At 54.0% G+C, this 20,388-nt stretch overlaps 1 protein-coding gene and 2 long non-coding RNA genes across 5 annotated transcripts in view; 1 reads left to right on the forward strand and 2 right to left on the reverse strand.

Moving 5' to 3' along the window:
* The first annotated feature begins 1,602 nt into the window (after nucleotides 1-1,602).
* COL2A1 (collagen type II alpha 1 chain) overlaps nucleotides 1,603-20,388 on the forward strand; it is a 31,535-nt gene continuing 12,749 nt past the window's right edge. The window contains exons 1-25 of one of the 2 annotated variants that reach the window (XM_003252227.4): nucleotides 1,603-1,842; nucleotides 5,945-6,151; nucleotides 7,635-7,651; nucleotides 7,865-7,897; nucleotides 8,002-8,034; nucleotides 8,142-8,195; nucleotides 8,359-8,460; nucleotides 9,441-9,518; nucleotides 10,147-10,191; nucleotides 10,303-10,356; nucleotides 10,759-10,812; nucleotides 11,590-11,643; nucleotides 12,020-12,073; nucleotides 12,205-12,258; nucleotides 12,565-12,609; nucleotides 13,136-13,189; nucleotides 16,268-16,312; nucleotides 16,792-16,845; nucleotides 18,363-18,461; nucleotides 18,758-18,802; nucleotides 18,895-18,993; nucleotides 19,183-19,236; nucleotides 19,626-19,733; nucleotides 20,103-20,156; nucleotides 20,242-20,340. In XM_003252227.4, the coding sequence (XP_003252275.2) occupies nucleotides 1,758-1,842; nucleotides 5,945-6,151; nucleotides 7,635-7,651; nucleotides 7,865-7,897; nucleotides 8,002-8,034; nucleotides 8,142-8,195; nucleotides 8,359-8,460; nucleotides 9,441-9,518; nucleotides 10,147-10,191; nucleotides 10,303-10,356; nucleotides 10,759-10,812; nucleotides 11,590-11,643; nucleotides 12,020-12,073; nucleotides 12,205-12,258; nucleotides 12,565-12,609; nucleotides 13,136-13,189; nucleotides 16,268-16,312; nucleotides 16,792-16,845; nucleotides 18,363-18,461; nucleotides 18,758-18,802; nucleotides 18,895-18,993; nucleotides 19,183-19,236; nucleotides 19,626-19,733; nucleotides 20,103-20,156; nucleotides 20,242-20,340 (1,680 nt within the window). In that variant the 5' untranslated portion in view covers nucleotides 1,603-1,757. The remainder of the gene's footprint in view (nucleotides 1,843-5,944; nucleotides 6,152-7,634; nucleotides 7,652-7,864; nucleotides 7,898-8,001; nucleotides 8,035-8,141; nucleotides 8,196-8,358; nucleotides 8,461-9,440; nucleotides 9,519-10,146; nucleotides 10,192-10,302; nucleotides 10,357-10,758; nucleotides 10,813-11,589; nucleotides 11,644-12,019; nucleotides 12,074-12,204; nucleotides 12,259-12,564; nucleotides 12,610-13,135; nucleotides 13,190-16,267; nucleotides 16,313-16,791; nucleotides 16,846-18,362; nucleotides 18,462-18,757; nucleotides 18,803-18,894; nucleotides 18,994-19,182; nucleotides 19,237-19,625; nucleotides 19,734-20,102; nucleotides 20,157-20,241; nucleotides 20,341-20,388) is intronic. The other variant, XM_003252228.4, reaches the window with a different exon arrangement.
* On the reverse strand, nucleotides 11,154-15,818 carry LOC115836314. The gene is made up of 3 exons (XR_004031260.1): nucleotides 13,108-15,818; nucleotides 12,545-12,718; nucleotides 11,154-11,323 (listed from the first exon to the last, which is right to left on the reverse strand). It is a non-coding gene; the product is annotated as an uncharacterized LOC115836314 (long non-coding RNA).
* Nucleotides 16,010-18,901, reverse strand: LOC115836313. 2 transcript variants are annotated; one of them, XR_004031259.1, is made up of 4 exons: nucleotides 17,122-18,901; nucleotides 16,763-17,027; nucleotides 16,135-16,427; nucleotides 16,010-16,041 (listed from the first exon to the last, which is right to left on the reverse strand). It is a non-coding gene; the product is annotated as an uncharacterized LOC115836313 (long non-coding RNA). The 2 variants fall into 2 exon arrangements; XR_004031258.1 differs by having other exon boundaries at nucleotides 16,763-18,901.

A 20,388-nucleotide genomic window follows, 5' to 3' on the forward strand; every position in this document is an offset into this window, starting at 1 on the left:
TCAGACAAGTAAGGCCTGTGGCAGGTAGGGGAGATGCTGGAAACTGGTTGAATTCTTCCCCGTCTCCATCCAGACTGGACAAAGCCTGGAAGCATTTCCTTCAACAATGAGTTCTTTCCCTTTCCAACCAGAGCACTTGCAACTCCAGCCTCTACCAGGACAAGTGTCAAAGCATGATATGCTAGGGATGGGGTCCCAGGACCCCTGATGGAAGCCTAAGGCCCAGAAGTAGCTTCTTTCAAGTGCTCTCAGCTTGTAGGGGGAAAGCTCCAGAGAAACGAAACTGCCTAGGAGGGCAGAAGTTCTGGTTAAGTCAGACCCCAAATTCTGAGTTTCATTTTGCCTAAAGTTCTTTGGGGGACCATATCGCTCAAGAGGAAGGTCTGTTTGGGGATGTTTCCTCCCTGGTATGAAAGGAGGCACCGGACACCAACAGAAGAGACCAGCTAAGCTCTGGGCAGAAGGCAGTTTGGCTAAGGTGAGAGAGGGCGCTCACCGGGAAAGGTGAGATGAGGCGGCAAGCGGAGGGCTAGGGGGCCGACTGGGAAATTCTGGCGCTTCTCCCCGGCTCACAGAACTCGCCAGCTGGATCGGCCTCCCCGATCCCTGGCCAGGGCCGCAGCAGTGACCAACCGTCCCTGGCCAAAGCTGCTCTACGCCGGCCGGCAGTGCCCACTCCTGGGGGACTCCCGGACCCCAGCCAGGAAGAGCAGACACCACGTCTGAGCCTGGAGCTAGACAGTCCCCCCACAGCAGGCAGCTTGCACCGTTTAGTCTCGGCTCCCTCCGTCCTCTGTGGCTCTTTCAGTCCCCTTCCCAGGGCCTGCCCTGCCCCCCACACCTTCACACAGGTCTCCTTCTCGCAGTAACACACCAGCTCTTTTCCTGGCTGTCGGCTCAGGCCAACCTCGGCCTGTGCTCCAGAGGAGGCTTTCAACGCAGAGCTGGACGGGGGAGGGGTGGAGGGCAGTCCCTGTGAACGTCCAGGTGGGAGTCCGGGGACCAGGTACTGCAGGAAAGGGCTAAAAGATAGGTCGGGACAACCCTTCAGATCTGGCTCAGCTAGCCTGTCTCCAAGATTTAGGACTCTGAATAACTCTGTGGGCTCCTCCCTGTCCCCACTCCCAAACGCCCGACGCGGTGCCCCCTCTCCCTCCGCTGCTCCTTTCTACCGCCTTCCCTCCTCCCTCCCATGTCTTTTCCGTCCTTGGTGTAGGGCTCTCGGCCTGCGCCTCTGCAAACACCCCCCTCCCCTCCAACTCCGGCAGAACTCCGAGGGGAGGGGCCGGAGGCCCCCCTTCCCGCCTGTGGTCAGAGGGGGGCAGCGCCGCAGCCCTGGGTTTGGGGGGCAGGGGCCATCTCTGCGCCCCGCCCGATCAGGCCACTCGGCGCACTAGGGGTAGGGGGCGGGAAGCGTGACTCCCCGAGAGGGGGGTCCGGCTTGGGCAGGTGCGGGCACTGGCAGGGCCCAGACGGGCTCCGGGGGCGGGGGGTTCAGGTTACAGCCCAGCGGGGGGCAGGGGGCGGCCCGCGGTTTGGGCGAGTTCGCCAGCCTCGAAAGGGGCCGGGCGCATATAACGGGCGCCGCGGCGGGGAGAAGACGCAGAGCGCTGCTGGGCTGCCAGGTCTCCCGCTTCCTCCTCCTGCTCCAAGAGCCTCCTGCATGAGGGCGCGGTAGAGACCCGGACCCGCGCCGTGCTCCTGCCGCCTCGCTGCGCTCCGCCCGGGCCCGGCTCAGCCAGGCCCCGCGGTGAGCCATGATTCGCCTCGGTGCTCCCCAGACGCTGGTGCTGCTGACGCTGCTCGTCGCCGCTGTCCTTCGGTGTCAGGGCCAAGATGTCCGTAAGTCGTCCCCCGCCCCTGCCTGCCTGCCTGCTTTCCATGCGTCCCTCAGCATCCTTCTCCCCGGCCCGCTCCAGCTCTGGAGCTCGCGGCTCCGGGCTAAAACAGCTCCCGGGGTCGTAGCGCGCCGACTTAGGCACAGGACACGCAGAAGTTCACCAAGCAGAGTTCTGCGAATCAAGGACTCTGTCCCAGGGTCCTCGGTGCCCATCGCGGTTGCAAGTATTTGCAGGTCCCTACGTTGCGCTAGAATACTGAACTTGCAAAGTGTTGGCTCGGAGAAGTTTGCGCACAGATATAAATGGGCTCTTTTCCACCAGCTTTGATCATTAGGCGCACATGCACACAGCTCGCCTCTTCGAAGCTCTTCGAGTTCAGCAAAAACAGATCTCAACTCATCGAACTTAGAAGTAGGAAAAGAGAGAGCGCGAGCGAGGGAGCAAGCAAACGCCAAGGGGTTGACTTCACAGCCTGTCCGAGGCTTGGTGGCTGGTGGGCTCAAAGCAGAGTTAGACAAAGAGGACTAACACTCTGACACTGGTGGGCTGAAATCCCAGGCCACAAAGAACGGCTTCCGAGAGGCTCTCTGAGTCCTCAGCGCCTCTTTAAGGCACCCTCCCCCTCCCAGCTGGCCCTGCAGCAAGGTGCAGCCCTCGCGCTCATCTCGACTTCCCTCCGTCCGCCTGCGCCTCTCTTCTGATAAAGGGTACAGAAGCTTCCAGTAGGAGAGGCCATCTGAAAGACGATAACATTCCAACCAGACCGTGCTTTTGAAATGTCCCCGAAAATAGCTCCCCCCTCCCCGCCGTCTTACCCCATTCCCCGCCGCCCCGAGGTACTACAATGAGTTACTTTTCTAAATTCTGGAACTCACAGAGCCAGGCTGCGTGGTGTGTGTGTGTGTGTGCGCGCGCGCGCGCGTGTGTGTATGTGTGTGTCAGGGAAGGGGAGCAGGCTGGTCGATTGCTACAACTATTTCAACCGGTATAGTTAGAGATGGCTGTTGTAGTCGGGTCCAAATGCTGTTCGGACTGCACCTTTCTACCCCATCCTTTGGTAAGGTCCACTGTCTGGGATTATATTCAGGACAAACGAAGCCTGGAAAGTGTATTAGGTAGAGAGGATTTTTTTTTTCCACGTGTTTGGGCACGTTTCCGACGGCTGGGATTCCAGCCCTGTCTTTGTATGTTACAGATTGTAAATCAATCGCAGAGGGAAACTCTTCGGCGGGGGGAATAAAAGTTCCCTGCCTTCGAGGCTCTGTGGGCCCTCTCCTGCCACCAGGCTGTCTCCAGGGATAGCGTGGAAGGCGGGGGGCTCAGGCGGGCTTTCCGGTCATTAGCGCAGCGGGGGCAGGGCTGGAGCCTGCGGCGCAGCTGCGAGGAGCCGGGAGCAGGGGACTCTGGCCGGGTCACCCGGTAGTGCGCTAAGCTGGAGGCGCGCTCCTGGGCATTTGAGGAATACAGCGTGACTATACGTGGCCTGGACTCAGACTGACTATATTTTTGTACTAAATTTGCAAGCACACGCCCACAAAGCTGTCTTCTTGACTGACCCCTGCCTTAGTGCGCAATGGAATTAGCTGGGTGACTTTAAAATAATTCTCAAATTCTCCATCCGGTATTAGGGTCGCTTGCTTAAGCGGTAGAGCTCTCTCACCGCCGCATCTTTCCTGGGAGGGAGTGATTCCACAGCTTCTCGGGCCCAAACCTTCCAGTCTCTCCTCCTCCTAGAGGGAGTGTGATTCTGCATCCGAGAGGCTGATTTTGAGCCCTGGAGCATCCCACCTTTTATAACTTCCCCCGCCTGGGGTCAGCGGACCCAAAGGTGTGAAGTGGGGAAACGCACAGCCTGCGTGGACGTCAGGAATGTCAGAAACCTAGAGCTCGGCCACACCCCTCCTCTCCGTCTTTCCACGAGTTTGAGAAACTTACTGGCGGCGGCGTCTTTGACCCTCATCTGCATTTCAGAGCCCTCGCCTCCGAAAGTGCCCCTGGCTCAGGGGAGAGATCTCAATCCTCCTTTGTGAGGCGTGTTTGCATTGGGAGATTGGCAGCGATGGCTTCCAGATGGGGCTGAAACGCTGCCCGTATTTATTTAAACTGGTTCCTCGCGGAGACCTGTGAATCGGGCTCTGTGTGCGCTCGAGAAAAGCCCCATTCATGAGAGACGAGGTCCGGTGGGTTCTCTCGTACTCCCCGACCCCCTCTCCCACAATGCCCCCCTGTGCCCGCCCGCCGCCACCTCTCGGCTCCAGCCCTGCGCAGAGCGGCGGTGAAGCAAAACAGTTCCCCGAAAGAGGTAGCTTTTTAATTGGCTTGCCACAAAGAATCACTTATACGGCCCTGCGGTAATGAGGGGAACCGGATCAGGCGCGCCGGGATGCTATCTGCAGCCGTTTTGGAGCAGCAATTATGGTGGTGCTGGGCTCCTCCGTCCACACCTAGGGGATCCGGTTACGGCGCTGGCTCCTTTCTGGGGCAGTCATTTAATCCCACTTTTCACTCTCCCAGTGTCTGTGAGCGAGCCGTGTCCAGAGCCGCAGCCACAGAGTCACTCAGCGGCTCTTACACCCAGCGCAGCCTGGCCCCGCCCCTGCGCCCGCGCTTCCCGGGCCGCCCTTCCCCGGGAAATCTGATCCGCACGGGGAGTGGCCCCTCTCCTAGCATTTGCCCCGCTCCTCCCTGGGTCCTCATGGGTGAGGGTGGGCTCTTCTTTAGTCTGGGCTGGAGCGCATTAACCGATGCCCCCTCTCCCACACCTTCCTCACCGCCTGCATTCTACTGCTCCAGCTATTTTAACGGCGGGTGTGTCCCAGCAACTTCTGTATTTTCCCTGGAATCCCTCACCCTCCAGTGATTATCTTGCCCAAAGGCTAGGCGGATTTCTTCTAGTGGGAAAGTAAAAGGGAACGTTTATCTTTGGATTTTCACTCTCTTTAAAGAGCAGTGGGCAGGCTCGTTTCTTTCTCTGCCCTCTGGGTTTGTGGCTCTTTCCTATTATTCATCCCCTGCTGCTGCTATTGCCTTGGGGATTTTGATGAGAAAAACAGCGCTGGGCGCTCCCTAGCACGTGGTGCGGGCTCTACAGCTCTTGGCTGCTAAGGAGCGCTCTTGTCAGCACGGGTTTCATTTGCAGCATGAATTCCAGACGGCAGGGCGCTGGTGGAGGAGACTAGTCCCTGCTATTCTTCCTCTGCATTCTTGGAGGAGGCCAGGCCTGGACTGGCCAATCTTAGCCCTAGCCAGGTCTTCAAGGACCCCTGCTCCCCAAACTGGGTTGCTGTTTTCAGATGGAGGCAGGGCCTCTCCAGGCAGGGCTACAGGTGGAGGTCAGCACTGGGGGCGCTTTGGCCCCACTTGCCTCCTAAGCAGTTTATTAGCCTGCCCAAGCCCCAACTGTATTGTTTGAATGGTCTATCCCCCTCCCCAAATTGGTCCTAATTCTAATATGGTTCAAAGAATGAGACAAGATCCTAATTCTAATAGCTCATTTTTTCACCCCCCTCTCTTATATATCTATTTTTGGAGCCTCGCTGCTTATAGATTCCAATTTTTGTAGGTAGAATTTTCTACATTCCCTCTGAATGTGAGTTGTCAGTTGTATTTAGCCAATCCCATAATTCCCAGAGGAAGGCAGAAGAAAGACTTCTCTGCTCCTGGGCTGGTGGAGGGGAGGTCTCGCCATTTTTCTGTCTCCTTTCTTTTTATAGTCCCAGAATTCCTACTCAGCATATCTTGTCTCCTCCCTTCCGCTCACCCTCCAACTCCCCCCACCCACTCCATCACCTGGTCTCCCCCATATTAGGTGGGTAAAGAGAATATAGTATAGTAACCCCCACCTTCATTGCTGGGTCAAGATTTTCACTGGTGAATAGACAACATGATGCAAGGTGCGTAATAAATATTTGTTGAATACATGGAAAAATCAATGATGTTTTAGGAAAATAATTTTTAAGTTCTATATGTCCAGGTGGCCCCAGCCTACATTCTTCAGCATTTGAATTCTGTCAAGTTGACTGCAACCTCTCTCTTTTTCTCTCTGGCTCCCCACCCCCTCCTTCCCTTGGCTCTCTGCTTCTCCCTCCCCACCCTTGGTGCAGAGGAGGCTGGCAGCTGTGTGCAGGATGGGCAGAGGTATAATGATAAGGATGTGTGGAAGCCGGAGCCCTGCCGGATCTGTGTCTGTGACACTGGGACTGTCCTCTGCGACGACATAATCTGTGAAGACGTGAAAGACTGCCTCAGCCCCGAGATCCCCTTCGGAGAGTGCTGCCCCATCTGCCCAACTGACCTCGCCACTGCCAGTGGTTGTAATTTATTTATTTCCTGTTCAACATAAATAAATTACTTGCAAGCACCGCAAACACGCTCCCATAGATGCTGGTCGTCTCTGCAAAGTAGAGGGGCTAGTTATCCATGGAACCCGGTAGCTGGGGTAGAAAGGAAAGGCCACTTCTCACTTGCAGGTTGAAACTGAGTGAATGAGCCTGAGACACTAGAGGGGTCCTTCTTTGCCCAACATCTCCAGAAACATTTGCTTCTAAGACACATAAAGGACAGATGTGATTCTCCAAAAAAAAAAAAAAAAACCTCTCTGAAATCATCTCTGCAAATTACTAGGGCCACTATGGAGATCAAATGCTCTGTCTGGCCAATCCACGAATTAGTTCCTCCTCTGCCACCGACACCTTGTCTTCTCCTTAGAAGACTTCTATGTATGTGGTCTTCAGTGCGGAGAAAGCTCTGCCAGCTAGTGGGGAGACTGCAGGAGCAGAGGTTCCCTCTTTGAGTTATGGAACATTGGTGGTAGTTTCCTCTCTGCTATTACCTCTCTTGGAGTTGACCATTAATTCAGAAGCAAAATAATAGGAGAGGGAAGGGCTAGGCTTTGGGAGTTCTAGTGGGGACGGGTGGAGACAGAGCCCCATGTGTCTGCGCTGTGGTGGGTGGTTATAAACTCCCAGTTAGATCCAGTGCTGGTGGATGATATATGTGCAGGTGACCCCTTCCCAGCATTCATACAGATGTCCTATCTCCCTGCAGAGTGAGTGGGGACACTTGTCTAGGTTTTTTGGGTAGTTCTTGCTGTCCCCTTCCTGCTGAAGTAGAGAAGGCATGGCAAGGGAAGTGAGAAGTTGCCTTTCCTTAACACTTCACCAACACTGGCTCCTTCATGTGCAGATTCCCAGATCCTTTCTGAGGGGCCCATGTGAGCGAAGTGTTGATTGCCTTTACTATTTTGCTGCTACCGTGAGGGAGGGGTTATTGACTGGGGATGGCACAGGCTATGATGCTCCGATGCTCTTCATAACTCATATGCCTTGCTGTTTTTGTGTTTTTATTTGTGCTTGCTTCAAGGAGACCCAGCTCTAATGTAAGACCTTTCTAAGTACCTAACTCTTCCTCTGGGAGGGCTTGGGGTTCGGGAAGGGCTTCCTACCCTGTGAGGGGAAGAGAGACTGAATCTGTGCTTTCCTTCTTGTGGCTGATTAGATCTTGAGCTCTTCATTGCCTTTTTGTGCTGCCTTTGCTCCTTTCTTTTGCATGCTGCCTGCTTTTTGAATAACAAAGTCTGGGTCACCTCCATTCCTCATGGGGCCTCAGCAGCCCCAGGGCCGCAGTGGCCCTAACACCCCAACAGAGGGGTTCAGTGGAGTCACAGGAAGCTGCCGCCTTCCTTGGTTGTGTCCTTTTACTTGTTTGATCTAATGAGTGTTTGAGTGACAAGAGTTGGTATTTTTCCATCTCAAGATTCTTACCTTCTTCTTCTCTATCTTTTTTCCCTAGCAGGGCAACCAGGACCAAAGGTAAGGGGTTTCTTCTTTTTCTTTTTTCATATTTGTTTGCCTTTATATTTCCTGCTTCAAAAGCAATGCTATGTTAATCCAGTCTGTGATTTTTTAGACATCAGAAGATATCTGTTTCAGAGGGCACCTCAACACAGGGGCTGCTGGCAGGGTTTTAGACTAGGGGCTTAGTGGGCTTACTCAGCTTAATCCTGTGAATGTTTCATGTTTCAGGGACAGAAAGGAGAACCTGGAGACATCAAGGATGTAAGTACCAATTATTCTCACCCGGTATTGCAGCTGCTCCTCTAAATGGGTCATTTCCTTGTGCTCTCCTCTGACTCCCCATCCCGTGGGGCTCTCTCTCACAGATTGTAGGACCCAAAGGACCTCCTGGGCCTCAGGTAAGAGAGGGAGAAATCCCTTTCTCTGTCCCTTCCTCACCGCACGCAAGTTACTGATCTGCAGGCTCCTGGCCTTGCTGTCATCTCACCATGTTCTTCACCTTCAGGGACCTGCAGGGGAACAAGGACCCAGAGGGGATCGTGGCGACAAAGGTGAAAAAGTGAGTAAAAAGCAATGCTGCTTGACCCCGGTGGACTTCCCAGGTCCCCCAAGGCCCCATCTTGTGTTTAAGAGCCTGGTCACCTCTTAAACAGCACCCCAGGGACAGATGGCTCTTGGAGAAACACTGCTTCCCATTGATGCCTTTTTCTCTTTATGCCAAGGGTGCCCCTGGACCTCGTGGCAGAGATGGAGAACCTGGGACCCCTGGAAATCCTGGCCCCCCTGGTCCTCCCGGCCCCCCTGGTCCCCCTGGTCTTGGAGGAGTAAGTATGCTTACTTCCCATTCCTTCAGGCTGTCCCTCCAGAAATGTGGCTTTTAAATTGCTACTTGCACTTACCTGGCTGGCTCCCAGGGCTGCCAGCAGTGTGTACCTAGCCTGTCCATGGGCTTTGCCCTCAGGCCTGTAATTTAGTAGAGTCACATATTAGGCATGAGACTGTGGTGCTAAGGGCTGGCTTTTTTCACTAACTGGGACTCTATAAAGAAAGTCTTCAGTTACCTGGCTTCCTGGCATCTGTACCATGTGGTTGATGCTGGGGGGTGGGTGTAAGGGTCAGGAGGAAGGATGACTGGGCACTTGTATTTCCCTGGAAGAAGAGTGACCACTGTCCTTGGAAGACATTTCTCCTTGGTTCTTGCCAAGTACATTCCAAGCAACTATTTACTCTCATGAAAGAGCTCCACAGAGTGAAGGTGTGTGGCTAAAGTCAATTTTGGAATCAAACCAATCAACAAATTATATGATTGCCTAGTTTTTGCAGGTTTGCTAGTTTGACGTTTGCTGTATTTTAAATTCTTAAACTCAAATGGGCTCACAGACGCCTACTACATCTCTTGCTGAAATATTCCAAGACTGTTGATTTTAGTCTTTTGCTGGGCCTTAAAGTCTTAAAGAATAAAGAACACCCTTAGAAGGTTTGGTTATGCTTCTCCATATATGTTAAGTAATATCTGTCATATTTTAGAGCATAAAAATAATGTTATAAAATGAAATGCAAGGAACTGATACTTCTCCAAATAGCACTTTCCCTTCCAGTGAAATGATTTTGCCGCTGTCATCTAATAATCCATTCCCAAAATTACTTTCCAGGCATCAGTGGTAATTCTGATCAATGATAGGTTAGTCTCCAACAATCAGAGTTTATCTCAGTAGAGTTCTTTGTATCCAGATAGAGCTTACCTAGCCAAGTAGGGAAGACCTAGTGCCTTTCAGCCTCCTAATGTTGTTGGGTTTCTTTGCAGAACTTTGCTGCCCAGATGGCTGGAGGATTTGATGAAAAGGCTGGTGGCGCCCAGCTGGGAGTAATGCAAGGACCAATGGTAAGAAAAGACACTAGTTCTTTGCAGCCAAAATGGCAGGAGGTGGCCCTTAGCAGAGCCAGAGAGTCTGACAACCTCTGCTTTACAGATAATTGCTTAGAGTGGCTCTCCTCCATAGTTATGTAACCTCCCATTCAGCTAGCCCAAAGCATTTGGTTTTTAATGGCAATGGATGCCACTTTTAATGATGCGCTGGAGTGACTAAGAAGAATGAAGATGGGGAGATGCATATAGGCTGATCTGTTAGAAGGCCAGTTGCTATTGCTCTTGGAATGAGAACTGAAGAATGCAGACAGCAGCTACTGTTCTCCAGCATCCACAGACTTCCAGCAGGAAATCTCAGCCCGCAGCTCTGACTTGGCGCATGCTAAATGAAACTCAGCCTTTAGTAAACATGGCTGCTGTCCAGGAGAAAGCAAGGCCAGCTTTTCTGTCCAAATGGTGCCTATAAATAAAAATAGAGTGTTGCGTGGGGAGTGGGAAATGAGAGGGAGCAGCCACTCTAGGCCCCTTGCCCACAGAGTAACTTCTTGTCTTTTGCCCGGGCTGTTGGCTGGAAGAAGATGGCACACTGGAGGCCACTGAGGAAGCATGTGCAGTAAACCCCTCATTTTCTGTTCTGATGCAGGGCCCCATGGGACCTCGAGGACCTCCAGGCCCTGCAGGTGCTCCCGTAAGTATCTGCAAGTCTTTTCGCCTCCATGGTGTCGCAGATGATTCCCAAGCACTATGATGTTTTAGCAGTTTATAGGGATTGACCTGGTATCCTCATTTTACTTTTTAGGGGCCTCAAGGATTTCAAGGCAATCCTGGTGAACCTGGTGAACCTGGCGTCTCCGTGAGTACCGGCATGGCCCTGTCCCTTCTCCGGGGGAGCCTCTAATGATAGATCACTGGGACCGCAGCTGCTGTCCCTCCCAAGGCTCTGCCCAGCTCTTTCCCACGATCGGTGGCCCCAAGGAAATTCAGATGTCACTTCCTAGCTGTGGAGGAACTCTGACAGACAGCCCAATGTGGCAAGGACCACCAGGGACTCTGTCCTGACAGCCCCCTTTCCGGGTCACCCCAGCCTGTGCTGTCTGCTGCCTCCCACTGTGATCTCTGCACCTTTGCTCTGACCTTCCCATCTTTCTTCTTCATAGAAGAACTGGCTTCCAAAACTACGATGTCAAAGCTTTGTCCATTGCTCAGGTGTCTTCCCGCTCCAACCAGCTCTTAAACTCTCCTCCTGTGTTTGTAGGGTCCCATGGGTCCCCGTGGTCCTCCTGGTCCCCCTGGAAAGCCTGGTGATGATGTGAGTACACACGAGTAGACAAATGCGGAGCTGCCTCCTTTGAAAGGGCCGGGAGAGGGTGTGTGCTGGGGGAGTGACAGGGAGGCACCCAGGGTGGAGGTGTCTTGAGGAGCAAGACTGGGCAGTCCCAAACCCTGATGCCATCTCCTATCTATATGGCCACTGTGACTGTGCTGGCAAGTTCCCTGGGGACTGCTTTGGATCCAAGGGGAAGAGAAATAATTAAAACATCATTAGCCCCAGGAAGGGAAATTGAGAAATGAGAGAAGGGAGAGAAAAAATACAAGGCAGAAAGATGTAGAGAAGGAAAAACAAAGAAAGCAGCGTTCAACAACCCAGCATTATCTTAATTGTAAATGAGTTAGAAAAAGCACAGCCTGAGTCAGGATGTCTACAAAGGATGCAAACAAAATGAAGAGACAAGAGTTGGCACTCTTGGGCTATTTTTATGAATAGCATTAGACAGTAAAAGTCTCTCGAGGTTAGGGAGAGCACGTCCAGTCAGCAGAACCTAGGAGAGGAGAGAAAAAGCCTCTCAGGGGAAGTTGGAGGCTGGTGAGGACAGAAGAGCTTGCCCATGGGCTATGCATGTGTCCAAAAGAATAAATCGTGACCCCTGAAAGGCATCCAGGCACGTGGAGTCTGAAGGAGGTGAGGGAGATGAGTGAGCCGGTGGGCAAAGGCATGGAGGGCTGGAAGGAGGGAAGCCCTCTGGGGTGCCCCCACTATGCTACTGCGTCTCTGAGGAAGCTGGGATATCTCTCTCTCTCCCTTCAGGGTGAAGCTGGAAAACCTGGAAAAGCTGGTGAAAGGGGTCCGCCTGGTCCTCAGGTAAACGCCACCTTTCCCAGGCTCAGGCATCTTTCCCAGCGTCTCCCTCCCTGTGGCCTTAAACACAGTGCATCCAGTTCAATGAGGTCACTTCTGAGATGAAACACCAGTAGCCCCTACATTTATCACAACCATGTTTGGAATCTCCACTCAGGCTCTCATGAGGGAGGCTGGGCAGTTGTTATTTATACCACTTTGCATAAAATGGGGGATACGGGGAGGGGTGGTCTGGATTTTACAGAAAGAGCTGTCCAAGTGTGGGGCTTCGAGACAATGCCCTGGTGACCCAAGGGAGCTGGAGGCCCTCCTGCAGCCCAGGGCAGCTTTCCCCTGTTATTTTACTCTGTGCTCTGAACACCTCCACTTTGGATTGCAGGGTGCTCGTGGTTTCCCAGGAACCCCAGGCCTTCCTGGTGTCAAAGGTCACAGAGTAAGTATCACGGGTGAGAAGGTTGGAAGGAAGAGATGTCTGGTGGGAGAGAAAAGCACTTTGGGGTGCGTGCATTTCTTCCAACTTGGGTTTCCCAGAAGTCTGATTGAACATTTTCTCTTGTTCCCTAGGGTTATCCAGGCCTGGATGGTGCTAAGGGAGAGGCAGGTGCTCCTGGTGTGAAGGTGAGAGGCCAGAAAGTGCAATGGGATGAGGAGGAGGCAGACAATGAGGAGCCCCTCTTCCTAGCCAGGGAGACGCGGTGGAGCTCAGTGGAACTAGCTCCTCAGAACAGCCTTGGCTGGGAACACCAGCCCTACATCCTGATGGGCCAACAGCAGGCCTGGAGAGCTCAGGGCATTGTCCCTCACAGGACTGAAGTTTGTGTCAGTGCGAGCTGAGATGACGAGGGCTTTTGGCGTCTTCCCTAGGAGTTTTCTGGGGGCCAAGAATGGGGTCCCAGACACTGACCTTGAGCATCATTTTTCCAGGGTGAGAGTGGTTCCCCGGGTGAGAGCGGATCTCCGGGCCCAATGGTAAGTATGGACACCCTCCAGGAAGGTTTATCAGAGACTCTTCAGACTATCAGATGGCTGCAAAGATCACCCTTTGTGCAAAGTTCATATTCAGTGTTGTAGATTTCATCTGATTGTGAGCAAAAAGCAAAATGTATTAGACAGATGATTTGTTCAAGATTTCACCAACATTTCCTTAAGATAGCCACGTTATCACACTCAAGCTGCTCCCATTGTAAAAAATTCTGTTGAGTCGCAACCTTTTGTCAAGCTCATCTACTGCAAGGAGCAAGGTGTGCTTGTAACAGAGGTTCCCAACAGGTAGCAACAGGAACATTCGTGTGTTCTGCCTGTGGAGAAAACTGTTGGGTGTGATCTGAGGCATCCTGGCTAGTCAAGGAGCCAGCACCATCAGGAGGTCCTTGTTTTCCTGGGTGTGGGCATCCTCCCTCTCCTCTGGCATCTGCAAAGGGCCCACAGGTAGCAATGGTCGCCCTGAGCACCGTGAAGCCAACTCACGCTTAGGCTGTCCTTGTGTGTGTTCCAGGGTCCTCGTGGCCTGCCTGGTGAAAGAGGACGGACTGGCCCTGCTGGCGCTGCGGTGAGTAATTGATAAAGCCAAATGCCACCATTTGCCGAGCACTTTCGAGTTTACAGGTTTGTTTCTCTTGACCCTCGAAACAACCCTGTGAGGCATAGGGAGTATTGTTATCCCTTAAGAATTCACCCCCAGTGTGCTCATCAAAAATTCCCAGGCTGAGTCTGCACAGTTGAAGGAGGAAGGATGGGAATGGGAGGGTGGATGGGTGAAAGCAGGATTCTCTTAACCGGTCCAGATTATCAGGTAATCCCTTCAACAGCCGCCACCCACTCCCTGGGCAATCCAGTTGGAGTTTACAGACAGACTTAGTTGGCTATAGTACCACCGCGCTACTCTCCGTTCTTCCTGGTTGCTTAAATGCCCTAGAAAAGTGGAACAGTTGAGCATCGACTCACAGGGCTCTATGCTGGCTGCTGCTGCGAGGGATGTTATGCTATAGTACTAGGGACCACCATTCCATAGGCACTTCCTGTGTTTAATACCCTATATGCTTTACTTCATCTCATCTTCTTCCACATCCTGAGAGGTGGTTCTATTCTTCTCCCCATTTTACGGATGAAAAAACTGAGACACAGAAAGGTGCAATAGCTTAAGACAAATGGTGCCTTGCAGCCTCAGACTCCGGTGGCCTCTAGTTAATGTGGGAAATTAAGGGTGAGGGGATTGGCAGCTGATGGAGGGTGCAGGGTGCCAGACAGAGGCGTTTAGCTCTGATCCCTTAGCAATAGAGAGTCCTTGTAGGCGCTTGGTCAGGCGAGTGATGCGATGAAAGCTGTGTTTAAGAAAGATTATGCTTTCTGCTGATTTCCTACCCCTACCACCCAAGCTCTGAGGCCCCTCCTCACAGGTCCTTGCAGGGCTGGCCAAAATAAAGCAGCTTCACTCCGTTGTGCTGCTTTCCAGCTAATGTGTCTGTTTGGCAGAAGTTTCCCTCAATGGCAGATCAGTGAAATAAGCAGAAGCCTCGACCCCCCTTTGTCAGCCAGAGCTGCTGAAGTGCCTTGCCCCAGGGTCACTTTGTGTGAGGGGATTAGAAAGCACCGGGGCTGCCAAGAAACACTGCCATTTCTACACATTAGCAGGAGGCTGGCTTGTGGCCTTTTAGCGAGGCTCAGAGCTGCAGTGGCCCTAGTCTGCATGGGCTAAAGACAAGCTCCATCTCCTGTCCTTGTTCCCTCCTTCCTGGGCACAGCCGCCCTGCTTCTTGGTTCTGTTTGTTGGTTCCTGTCCCCATGGTAGTTAGGCTGGTAGCATGTGTAGGATTTGGCTTAGAAGATTGACAACGTTGCCTTTGAACCCTTCTTTGCTCCCCCTCCCTCTCCCCTCCCATTAGACTCTTCTCTGGAGTCTGCTCTGCGAGGCCGCTGCTCTGTGGTCTCCCAGCAGCCTTCTCAGCCTTGACTTCCAGAAGTGGGCTGTGCAGTGTCCGGGGTGTGCAGGCCCCAGACACGGGGCAGGCTCACGGAGATCCAAGTGCTGATCTAGTGTCAAGGCTGGCCTGGAGACTGGGCTGGGTTGGCGTCTGCCTGCTGTGGTCATGTGCCCTCCCTTGGGTCTGACTGTGTCCTCTCTCCAGACTTGCTGCAGGGAGAGGTGGCAGATGCCAGCCTAGTTCTGGCCTCTCAGAGCAGCATGGCAGCTCCCTTTCACTCAGGCCCAGGCTGGGCCTCCCTGCTGGCTAACCCCTGGGGAGAGGGTGCTCCAGGGCTTCCCAAGGAACAGCTTCCGGAAGCAGCAAGGCCAGCCCAGAGGGGCTGTGGCCAATCCTGAAGCTTTATGTTCCTGCTGACATTTTTTCTAAGTCTTCTCTTGCTTTCCTCTTAAATGCCAATCTGGAGAGTCTCCGTTAAGAGAAATGGACCCCAGCCAGGAAGAAGAGTTGAGTTGTATTTAAAACACGAGCTCCCCCTAAAGCATCCTTCTCTAGCTTCTAAGGAGAGGCAGAGACTGGCAGGCAGGACTCAGCAGGGAAAGGTACCCCCCTGACCTGCTCAGTCAGGCCCTAGGCCCAGCTCCATCCAGCCTGTGGCCCTCAGAGTTTGGGTAAAGAGTTCCCTGGGCCCTAAGGAACCTTGAGAGAGCATTTGAGGGGTGCCACCACAAACTTGGCAGAAAAAACCCTCCCCCTCCAAGTCCAGTCTTAGAGAAGGAGCTGGCAACCTTGCCCTGCTTTGTAAGCCAAAGCGTCTTAGGGCTTGAGCTCAGATGTAGTGTGTGAGCTGTGGCTGGTGCCCTGCCCCATCAGGGAGCCAGTGGAAGACATCCTGTGGGCATCTTTGTTTTCTGTAAGAACAGGCTGTCTGGGGATGGGCCAGAGGAAGAGGCAACCTGGAGTCAACCAAGACGAGGCCTTAACCAAGCCTTAACCAGAGAGGTTAACCAAGCCTTGAAAGCGCTTCCCCCTGAGCAGGCAGGAAGCACTGAGTCCACGTGGTTGCCTCACTGTTTCATTTCCTTGCACTCAATTCTCTCAGTCTTTAAATGATCACTTGGCCTTGAAGTTACGGATATTTGGGGTCTGAACTGAAGTTGAAGAAAAGAGGAAATGATTTAAGCTTTGTTTAAGATTAGGGGCCAGGTGCGGTGGCTCACGCCTGTAAACCCAGCACCTTGGGAGCCTGAGGCGGGTGGATCACCTGAGGTCAGGAGTTCCAGACCAGCCTGGCCAACACAGCAAAAGCCAATCTCTACTAAAAATAACAATAAAAAAATTAGCCAGGTGTGGTGACACATGCCTGTAATCCCAGTTACTCAGGAGGCTGAGGTAGAAGAACTGCTTGAACTTGAGAGGTGGAGGTTGTAGTGAGCCAAGACCGCACCACTGCACTCCAGCCTGGCAACAGAGCCAGACTCTGTCTCAAAAACAACAACAAAAAAGATTAGAAGAAGCCCACTACTGCCCTCTGGCCACCCACTCACACAGACACCAAGGCTGCAGCCCACACCTCGCCATCCTTGTGCTCTGCCCTGGGACACCCAAGATACAGCGTCTCCTTCGTTTTCTGTAAGGGTGGGCCGGGAGCAGGGATGGACAGGGCCTGTGGGCACCTCTCATGGTCACTTCCTTCTTGCTCACAGGGTGCCCGAGGCAACGATGGTCAGCCAGGCCCCGCAGGGCCTCCGGTAAGTTCATTTCATCCTCAGCAGGTCATTGTTGCTGTGCTTTAAGTCCTGTTACGCAGCCCAAGGCAGTCTGCAGGGTGTACTGGGTGCAACCACAGCAGCACTCCGATGTCTACTGGAAAGGGGGAAGAAAGAGAAGAAGTTTGTAAATATCAATTGAGCATGTCCATAACAAGTTTTGAAGCACGGGCTCATTTTCCTCAGCCATCCTTGCAGCAGCCTTTTTAGAGGAGGGAGGTCAAAGGAGTTTCTGCTTCTCACCACAGATGTAGTCAGAAACTTGCTTTGCCTTCTGAAGCCGGGCAAAGTTTCCTGGGGATGCTGGCAACGGGGACAATTTTCATCAAAGGCCTTTTAGCCACGATGGATATGGAGTGAAATCAGTACAGAGGAGGGGAGGAGTGTGAGGTGTGGGGGTGGCTCGCTTTGGAGGCCAGAACTGGCATTCACCTCTCTTCTCATCCGCCTGCTCTCTCCAGGGTCCCGTAGGTCCTGCTGGTGGTCCTGGCTTCCCTGGTGCTCCTGGAGCCAAGGTACGAGCCCTGTTGTCCCGTCAGGAATTTCTGGGTGCCGAGAAGCTGTCCTTTCCCCGTAACCCTTGCTCACTGCTCCCTCAACAACCACCTGCTCCCTTCTAAGAAGTAGCTCCTCACCACCCCCACCCACTGGCCCCTCCATCCAGGCAGGGCAAAAAGCCAGACACTCGCAGCCTCACCTGGAGGGAAAGTAAGACAGAAGAGAAAATGTGGGAGATCCAGTTACAACTTTGGAGTGGGGAAAGGCGGACAGAGAAGAAGACAGGGATATACCAGAGGCCTGGCAGGGGCAGAAGGCCAGGAGTGGCAGCACAGGGAAGCAAACCTAGGGGAGACCCAACAGCTGAGCAAGCTCGGGGCCCTGACGGGCACTGGAGGGAACTGGGCAGGGAAGAGGGCACAGGCAGGGAGGCCCCGCTCCCCTCTGGGTTTCTGCTTCATTTGGGGTGCCTGGCTCTTCCAAGCCATGTTAATGGAGTTCTCTGGAGGATTACTAGAGGCCGGTGGGAGGCCAGCCAGTTCAGGGACAGGCCTCGCAGCCCAGGAGGGATTCCAGTGTGAACGTCCCTGGGAATGAATAAGGAGCCTCCATGTGTCACTGGCATCAGGTTGCTTTTCCCCTCCTCGGGGTTTCCATGGCAACCAGACAGTGTCTGAGGTCCTGGAGCCGGGTGAAGGAGACCCATTGTGAAGAGGGACAGTGGAAGGTGAGGGGGGCTGACCTTTGGAAAATAATAATTACCAAAGTGAAGCAGGAATGTTCTGAGAAGAAACCTGAGGAGGCTCTGCCCTCTCTCCAGGTCAGCAGCCCTCCCCAGGGACTCTGCCATCTAGAGTGGGTTATAATTTTCAGGAAAAAATGAAAGTAAAAGCACAAGCCATTCTGTGGGGAGGGGGCTTGCTAGAGGCCCCCCCAAGGGGAATTGGGCTGCATTGAGAGCAGGGAGGGCAGAGTCCCCATGTGCTTTTGCCTTGGCTTTCTGGCTTACTGAGAACAGACTGGGGCCAGAGCCAGGGTGTCACTGTTCACCCGTCAGCCAGATGGGAGTGAGGTGGTGCTCTGAGCCGGGATGTTCAGAGACTTAGAAGGGACCTCAGGTCCTCAATAAAATAGAAAAACAGGAGGTGGGGGAGAGAGCGGTGTCCGTCCATCATCCCACGGTGCCAGGATGGCAGGGTCCCCAGCCCACGATTTTCTGATGGTGTCGATGGAACAGCAGGTTGCCCATTGCTGTAGTATGTAGCTGTGCCGTGGCGTGTGGAGGCTCGCTGTGTAGGGATGAGGTGAGCAGTAGAGGGGGCAGGCGTGGGAAGTCATCAAGTCATCAGCTCAGTCAGGCAGGGACAAAAACGGCAGCGTGACCTGTGTGTGAAGGCACATGTTCATGTGCAGGGCTGGGTGCATGTGGATAATTCAGTACTGTGCTCGCAGCTGGCCCTGAGCTATTGCCCACCCGCTAGAGGTCTGTGTCCCCTCTCTTCTTCTTCATTTCATCCTCCCTGTCTCTTCCCAGGGTGAAGCCGGCCCCACTGGTGCCCGTGGTCCTGAAGGTGCTCAAGGTCCTCGTGGTGAACCTGGTACTCCTGGGTCCCCTGGGCCTGCTGGTGCCTCTGTAAGTGCAGCTTCTCTTTGGCCTGGGGGGTCTGGGGTCTGTGGCCTTGGAACTCTTGACTCTGTACTTTGCTCTGACAGTTGTGGGCTCCACTCACCAAACCTTCATTCTGGCCCAATGCCTGTCCCCATCTCTAGATGTATCCCCTTCTATCCCATCTTCCCCTTGAAACACACAGTAGGAATGTCCCTGAAATGGACAGCACCTATGCCAGGTCCCTGGATCTGGACCCTGGAGGGCTGGAGGTGGTTGGGGTTCATTCTTTGCTGCTTATTTGACAATGTCTCCTTTTTCAGGGTAACCCTGGAACAGATGGAATTCCTGGAGCCAAAGGATCTGCTGTGAGTGTTGCCCCTGGACTTTGCCACCCCAAGAGAGCCCGGTCCTGCCTCTCCCCTCTCCTGACACCCTTCCCTTCTGCTCATGCCCACAGGGTGCTCCTGGCATTGCTGGTGCTCCTGGCTTCCCTGGGCCACGGGGCCCTCCTGGCCCTCAAGGTGCAACTGGTCCTCTGGGCCCGAAAGGTCAGACGGTAAGAGCCCAAAGTGACCCCCAAGTTCCACTGACATCTCTGGAGTCAAACCCCATCACCCCTCTTTCCCACACTCTCCTGCCCTGGCCTCACAGCAGCCTCCATCCGAGGGCATCTTGAACAGGGGTTCTGGGGTGGGGCAGGCTCCCTGGAGAGAATCTGGTGTGAGGACCTGCCTCTCTTTTCAAGGGTGAACCTGGTATTGCTGGCTTCAAAGGTGAACAAGGCCCCAAGGGAGAACCTGTGAGTATCTGCCCCCAAGCCCTTGTCTTCTCTGCTGCTGTTCTATGGGGCACAGGCCTCAGCCCCACCGCCCCACTGCCTACCTCCTCCGGGGCTCTATCCCCCAATCTGGGTCCTTTCAGGTTATGCCTGGAGGAGACTTAACAGGGCTGAGAAGGCCCAGATACAGCTTCAGCTCCCATCCTTGGTTTGGCCGTGTGAACAGTTGGATCTTTAGACCCTTTCCCTTCCCTCTGCCCTGCCACGGCTCGTCCTTTATGGCCTCTCGTCCTCAAGCCCCCCCACCGGCCCTGAGACAGTTGCCAAGGCTACTTTCTCCGTACTCTGAATCGAGGCTTGCTCCAGGGCCAGGTGAAGGCTCACTCTTTCTCTTTCTTGCTGGTCCTCAGGGCCCCGCTGGCCCCCAGGGAGCCCCTGGACCCGCTGGTGAAGAAGGCAAGAGAGGCGCCCGTGGAGAGCCCGGTGGCGTTGGGCCCATCGGTCCCCCTGGAGAAAGAGTAAGTGAATGAGGAGGCTCCATCCCATGGGGGCTGTGACCTCGAGAGGGAAGTGGAGTCCTTGTGGTCTGTGTTCTGGTCAAGTCCCATGACTTTTCCGCATGTCATCCTCCTCTTTCTCCATCCACACCACGGGGAGAGGCAGTCTGATCCTGAGTTGTGCTGCCAACTGCCAGACTGACGTGAAATAATCTGAGCTCCTTCCCAGGAAGGGGGGCAGGCTCCAGAAGTTATCCTCTGAGCATCCTGCAGGCCACAGCTACTGCTCCCCAGAAATTGGGGTTGGTGGGTTAGTGGGATGGACCCGCTGGAGCTTGGCTGGGTTGGGGCCCTTCTCACTCACTGCCTCTCCTCCCTGTGGCTCCTTAGGGTGCTCCCGGCAACCGTGGTTTCCCAGGCCAAGATGGTCTGGCAGGTCCCAAGGTGAGTGGGAGAAGAGGGGCTGGGGTCCCTCCCTGCATCGCTGAGGTCACGTGGTATCCCACTGACTCCCTGTGTACCCCTGTAGGGAGCCCCTGGAGAGCGAGGGCCCAGTGGTCTTGCTGGCCCCAAGGGAGCCAACGGTGACCCTGGCCGTCCTGGAGAACCTGGCCTTCCTGGAGCCCGGGTAAGTAGCAGAGCTGCTGTTGCCCTTGGCTTCAGACTCTGGGCAGAC

Source organism: Nomascus leucogenys, chromosome 8 (genome assembly GCF_006542625.1).
Source record: "Nomascus leucogenys isolate Asia chromosome 8, Asia_NLE_v1, whole genome shotgun sequence".
NCBI classification, from domain to species: Eukaryota; Metazoa; Chordata; class Mammalia; order Primates; family Hylobatidae; genus Nomascus; species Nomascus leucogenys.